General features: G+C 38.8%; 1 protein-coding gene across 3 annotated transcripts; it reads right to left on the bottom strand.

Annotated features, from left to right (window-relative positions):
- Positions 1–182: 182 nt before the first annotated feature.
- Positions 183–4,066, bottom strand: LOC114436788 (serine/arginine-rich splicing factor 6-like). 3 transcript variants are annotated; one of them, XM_028407233.1, is made up of 6 exons: positions 3,864–4,066; positions 3,270–3,412; positions 1,905–2,014; positions 1,457–1,653; positions 1,281–1,358; positions 183–956 (listed from the first exon to the last, which is right to left on the bottom strand). In XM_028407233.1, the coding sequence occupies exons 1-6, from the start codon at positions 3,968–3,970 to the stop codon at positions 596–598; spliced, it is 996 nt and encodes a 331-aa protein (XP_028263034.1). In that variant the 5' UTR covers positions 3,971–4,066; the 3' UTR covers positions 183–595. The 3 variants fall into 3 exon arrangements, with proteins under 3 accessions (XP_028263034.1, XP_028263033.1, XP_028263035.1); XM_028407232.1 differs by having other exon boundaries at positions 1,451–1,653; XM_028407234.1 differs by lacking the exon at positions 3,864–4,066 and adding an exon at positions 2,646–2,924 and having other exon boundaries at positions 1,451–1,653; positions 3,270–3,407.
- Positions 4,067–6,717: the final 2,651 nt, after the last annotated feature.

Here is a 6,717-nt window from a genome sequence, read left to right on the forward strand (position 1 = left end):
CCATGATCAACAACAACAAAAGAGTCTCAACGCTCTCTGTGTACTGCACTGTTTTCTTCTATCTACTGCTGCAACTAGTTTTAGGAGGAAAAAAAGTAGATACACTGTTATTTTTTTTAAATTTTATTACAGTATGACATTACAAATAAATACTACAGATTTATTCAAAATTCATTCCCACCTGAGGAAGACTGGGAATTTTCAAAGGCAATCAGGTAAAAACAATAATCACAAAGCATGCAAAGTGAATATATTTCTTGAAAACTTTTTTTTTGTATTTACTTACTACATACAAGTAATTCAAATATGGAGCTGTTGGATTAAACATACACATGAGCTCATTAAAACAAATAGTAAAAAGCAAAAGAATATTTTTACCCAAAGAGTAAAAACAGTTTGCTGCTCTAATAACCTATTTATGCTTTTACAGAAGATTCAAAAATCAAGAAATTAAAAAGACTGCTATCGAGAAAGACATTGAACTTTGTCAAACAATCCAAACTCCTTCTGATCTGTAAACATCTTAAACAAACCAAATTTAGAGCTAGCATGTATTCTAACATTTTTACCTTGTGGAACATTTATACAAAAACTGTCAATCTTGGGAGCCTGAGAGTGATTGAGAGCGAGACCTGGAATGGGAGGCAGAGTGCTTGGCTGGGGATTTGGAAAGCTGACGGTTCTCACAGGCAGGCGATTTAGAGACATGTTTTCTTTTTCCACTTTCAGAAACGGACCGCGAGCGGCTTCTAGATTTCTTGCTGGAAGATTTCTCTTTGGAACGACTTTGAGATTTCCGCTCTGCTTTAACTTTGGACCTGCTTTTGGAGCGTGACTTGCGAGAATTTTTGCTCTTGGAGGCACTGTGTGATTTAGAGTGGGATTTTCTTTTTGATCTGGAGCATGATTTCCGCCCTGACCTGGAGTGAGACCGATGCTTGCTGCGGGACAGAGAACTGCAAAAAGAAAATATTACAATCAGTGAATAAAAGTACTATTTTCCCAGCAAGAATGTTTGAATTATAGACTCTTGTTTAACTAGTGGGGAATCCCAAAGCACAAAAGGGTTCTCAGGGAGCAATATGTTGTGTCTTGCTAAACAAGCTGAAGCTACCCTAGCTGTTCACAATGATGTAACAGTATCTGTATATGCATCCAAGAATTTGAAGAGGTGACTAGTCACCACACACTCATGTAGTATATAACCGAACATGTGACCATTTCATGCTGCAACACAATACTTAGCTGAGTATAAAATGAACTGATAGCATTGAACTGACCGTGAGCGAGACCTGGAATGACTCTGAGAACTTTTACTCCTTCTGCTGGGACTATGAGACCGCCTTCTGCTACGAGACCTGTTGGATCAAATAAAAATTGGACTTTAAAGCGAGGAACACAAACACACACAAAAAACCCACATTAGGTCTAAATGTTAAGCCTTATTGACCTAGACCTGCTGCCAGAATATGATCGTCGACGACGATGTTTGTCTTCTACCAGACGGATCTTTCTTCCATTAATATCAGTGCCATCCAGTTTTTCAATAGCTCGCTTCAGGTCAGAGCGGGATCGAAATTCAATGACTCCCTCATTGGCCCGTCCTTTATGAGCATCGGCATATGTTACTTCACCTGCTTGCCGCATAAAATCCTGTTTGGAGGAGGACACAACAGATGCCAAAATAAACTGAATGTGTGGCTCCTAAAGCCCCATCCAGAACTTTTAGCTTCCTTTTGTTGTGTATCGCTGCCATGCTGCATGTTGCACAAGGACAGGTGCAGATTTAATGTGGGTAATTCTTATGGTATTCATTTAATAAATATTATGCACATTTTAATCTATAAGAACATTACTAGAGGCTTTTACAATGAGGCATTAATCAAACACAGATCCATTCTCACCTTAAGGTCCTGCCAGCTGCACTTGCTGGACAGGTTCTCCACAATGAGGCGGTGTTCAGTGCGAACAGGTGGTCCATACTTATCCCTGCCAGGGCGATTCCAGCTGCTACCTTCAGAAAAGACAAGGGACACTACTGAAGGAATATAGCCTTTAAATCCAGGGAACTTAACCAAAGGTGAGCACTTTGAAGTGGCCTTATTACTAATCTACTAAATCACTCCAGACTGAACCCTGTTGGCCTTTTCAGATGCCTAAGTTCTGCCATTAAATAGACTGCCCACAGGTGTCAATGAACAGGACACAGGATTTAAAGGTACCAGTTGTATTCAGTCCAGACCGTCTGGAATTAAATTCATTTATATTTAGCATTTGCAGAATTTGTTAGGATTAGAGAGCAGTTCTTGTCCCTAACCTGTTTATTTGTGGTTTCTTTTAAGTACAGTATCAGCTGCCACTTTCCTGTGACCACAGTTATGCTAGAACTTAGAAGGACTTAATTAAAATTGGACCTAACCAAAGACAGGGTGTGCCACTTCATAGAAATTGGATCATACTAAATATTTTATTAGTAAATGGGTAATTTCAGTTTTGGAACAGAGAAATGTCCCTATCTGTAACATTTTATTTGAAACTTCTATTTCATATTGTTTATAAGCCAAAAAAATATCTCACAACATGGATGCAATGTTCATTGTTTTCTGCTCTATTCCTTTTGTAATTTAATAAGACATGACACCTACCCAAATCTCTTTGTTTTACTACACTCAGAGCCAAATCAATGGCCGAAATGGGTGTTGACTTGGTCCTCTGAAACATGTCTTGGAGCAGTAAAACCAATGGGATTCCTCACCGTCACCCTGGTCTATTGGAAAAGGATGCTGTCATCATGGCTTCCGGTTATGTCAACCAATGGTCAAAGGTCAAAGGTCACACACACATTGTAAGGGGAATGCCCAGGTCAAACAGGTCAGGCAGTCATCTTTACCCTCATTGGACTCGAACTCAGCCCGCAGTGGACTCTTTCAAATTGAAACATCAAGCACTTTGTTAATGTTGGCTTCAAACTGTATACATTGTAGCTTCACAAGTCTTACCTTCGCTTTACTAATTGCTACTCATGGGATTTTAGTACACATCTTTTTCACTGTTTAAAATCTGCTGTCAGGCTGACTGACAAGACTTGAGCGCTAATGGGAAGAGATGTATAAAAAGCATTGTATGTGGTGCAACACGTCACCAGAGCGTTGACAGTTTAATTGTAACAAATTTGATTGTCAGTGAAAAGGAACATCTGTTAGGTAACAGAGATGGATGAGACACATTTGCATAATATTTACACTCTGCAATTGATTTGATGAACTTACTGCGTCCTGCATAGCCATATCCATCTCTCCGTGGTCCACGGGCATGCTCAATGACGACTCGCTCCCCACACAGCTCCTTTCCATTCAGTTCATATACTGCATCATCGGCATCTCGCATGTCCTCAAACTCTACAAAGCCATACCTACATGGAAGGAATTTCATACTAGTCAGTAACCAAGCAGAATTTGTTGCCAATTCTTAAGATCCTTCTGCCATCATCGCCAACCTTAAGTTCATAAAACAGCAAGACAGGATGAGGAAAGGCCTTATTAAACTATTGGAAATCATTTATATTTTGGGTGGCCACTGGCTGGTTTAATTTTATTAGCGAGCTTTTATTATGAGGCTAACAACATCTTACATGTCGACAGATCACTCGTCCACTAGAAACAGCGGTTAAGCAAAGCTAAAATTAGCTTAAGTTAACGGCTACCATCGTCGTTGTGTTAAAGTACGTGTTTCTTAAAATGTGCGTGTGTGTAGAATAAAGAACAGCAACCTTGTTATGTATTTTGTTAACAATTGTCATGTACAGGACGAACATTAAGATAACGTTAAGCTAGCTAGCTGCTATAAAGGAGAGATGATCTTACCCATTTTTCAGGTCGACCTCTAATAATTTGCCATAACCACTAAAGAATCTTTGAATATCTTTCTCTCGAACATGATAACTTAGTCTGCCCACATATACCCGCGGCATCACGGATGATATTGAACAGGGCTTCTTTGCAAGTTGAAACACTACTTGTTGTTGTGCGTGTTGTGGTCGTCACGTCACAGGCCAGGCCCTGCACGACTTCTTCTACGGTGGAAAACAACGTTGCAAGGTGAATTTCCGCCACATGGAGTGTTAGTTAAAAATATAATCCACGTTCTCAATCCAGTTTTTAAAAGAAATCAAATATCTGTATTCCCTTTCTTCGGTGTTAATAAATAATAAATAATGATTAATAATAAATACATTTTTGAGTTTCAGCTTTTTTCTATTCAACATTGATTTTTACATTTTGTTGTTTTGTTTTAGTGTATCAGTGTTGTTTTCTAGTCTCTTGATAACATTCTCCCTATTTGTTTTGTCTGTCCTTTTATATTTCATTGCTCTTTTCTTCTAGTGGATTTCTTTGTGTAACCCCATTTTTTGCCATTTTACTTGCTACCCAACTCACTATCATTGCTTAACTTGTTTCTAAGCATGGACAGTTTGTTTTGTATCCCTTCCAGCTTCTTTAGTCGTATTTGTTGCTTCTGATCTTTGTGCCACTTTTTCATACACAGACTGCACATTCACTAGGTGATACAGAGTAACACTACCTGCCACCCTGTGCCATTGGTTCAACAGTTGATTGGTCCATCTCAGATAAGACACTCTCCCTCTGTGTTGAAGTGTTTTTTAATAACCACTGTATCTTCATCTTCCCCACTGACTCAATCAGCATGCTCCTCATGCTCCTGCAGGGTTTCCCTCACTCAGCTGCACTCCTCACTCCATCCCTCCTTCCAGTGCACCAGTGGCGCAGGAAGCATTAAAAACATGGGGGGGGGCACCTTCTGTGGGTGGGTGGGTGGTGAAAAAACAGTACATTAGTATATTATGAAATATAATATAATAACATGAAGTAGTTGCGATTATCTGTGGATTTTAACAGGTTGTTAACACCTATTTTACCTACAGAAGTAAACACTTAACTCAATGACTATTTCAGAGAAAGACTCAACAAAAACTTTATTTTAAAACACGGTGACATACAGAAACTAATTCCAAGTGAAACAACAGTTTTGTCAACCACACTGGTGGCACTACACTAACAGATTATACAAAGCCTCCATATCTGCCGCCTTCTCTCATTTACAGAGACAAAAAACTGGCAAATCTCCCTCCTGTCCACCTGACAGAGTTTTCCCATCATCACTCACCTCAGCAATAGAACTTCCTCCACTGGCCCTACATGATGGCCCTGCCTCTAACTTAGAAAAATGCATGTCTTTATTTTATTTGCTTATAAAACTGCTGAATTCACAACAAACCTTGTGGATGTGTTTATAATGATGCACTGCCTTATCTGCTACATCAGTGTTTCCCTGTTCATATAATGCACCACTGTGTCCTGACGGTCCATTACATTTATTTTATTCTTGCTGATAAGAATAGGAGCAGGTGGCTATGTTTAGTGGCGAGGCGATACTGACGCTAGCAAGCTAACAGAAGCTAACCTGGCCTCGTTACAATATGGTTTAATGCCGAAAAGAACTCTAACTCTTCGTGTCTTTGTTAGGAATCTCTTCATGTCCATTGTGAGTGGGGAGGGAGCAGAAAAGGCAAACAACATGTCGTCAGACAAATAATCTACTGTAACTGAAAGTAAACAGCAGCTTTCTCCCAACTTTTCTAAGTTGATTTAACATCAACCTAACGTCACCTAGGGTCATGTAATAAAACAGCAAGGCTTTAGCCTTTTCTGAATTCTGTTTATCTAAAGAGGTGCAGGTTGTTGTTCTTCACAGTATTATGTGAACGTTTAATTATGCTGCAGGTTTCCCATAAGATAAAAAAAACAATCCTACTGCCTCTGCTATAGCTATCTAATGCTTAGCAGAGTATACCTTTACAGTGAGTCTGTGTTTCATAGATCTGAACACAGGTATAATAGAGCATTTCTACATCTAAAGAGAGTAATCAGTCCAAAGACTCAAAATAAAGATGTGTTTTTCTAAAATGTATTACTGTACAGAACTGTAAATATATATCAATCATACAACCAGTTAAACATCTCAGACAATACATATGAAACTATGAGAACCCAGGTAACATTCTGTGATTTTGTTCCTATAATGAGGTTGACTGGCTTTTTTATGAAGATGAAAATGTTGTAATCTAGCCTACATTTTTATCATAACAATGTTCAACTATAACCTGTCAAATGTTTATGCTAGTTAAAGCTATATGTCAGTTATATCGGTTTATCAATAATCAAGTAATATTCAGTGCATTTAAATCTGAAACTTTAAGAGAGCTTTTGCTTCTTCCATGCACTCTGGATTCAATCACGTATTGAAACTTGAGGGTTAACCATTGTAAGGTTTTAGAAATTTTTTCCGTATTATTAGTTCGCCTCCAGTAGTCAATGTGGCTGAACGTACTGATTGTATTGTAGTAATGCAGGATTTGTATCAGTGGAGGGCGCACTAATGAGGGACGTGGGCGTGTCAACGATGATATGTATGAGCGCTAATTCAGTAATTTGGCGCTCACACACTATTATTTTGTGAGAATTGTCAAATCTAAGTAAGTTATAGGGCTATTAAAATCTACATCACCCGCAACCGTACAATAAAAGGGGTCCTTGCGCGGATGTCGCCATCTTTAGTAAGGGACAATAACCCTACTACTATAACACAACTTGCAGTAATTTGATTAAACTCGTGATATACTTACTTTACACAGATTTC

Source organism: Parambassis ranga, chromosome 5, assembly GCF_900634625.1.
Source record: "Parambassis ranga chromosome 5, fParRan2.1, whole genome shotgun sequence".
NCBI lineage: Eukaryota > Metazoa > Chordata > Actinopteri > Ambassidae > Parambassis > Parambassis ranga.

Bases quoted from the DNA above. Each gene is read 5' to 3' on its own strand.
- LOC114436788 (XM_028407232.1), bottom strand. From the start codon at position 3,970: ATGCCGCGGGTATATGTGGGCAGACTAAGTTATCATGTTCGAGAGAAA. The intron at 3,413-3,863 runs GTAAGATCATCT...CCTTCCATGTAG, and splicing joins GAGGTCGACCTGAAAAATGG to GTATGGCTTTGTAGAGTTTG. The intron at 2,015-3,269 runs GTAAGTTCATCA...TCTTTTCTGAAG, and splicing joins ATATGGCTATGCAGGACGCA to GTAGCAGCTGGAATCGCCCT.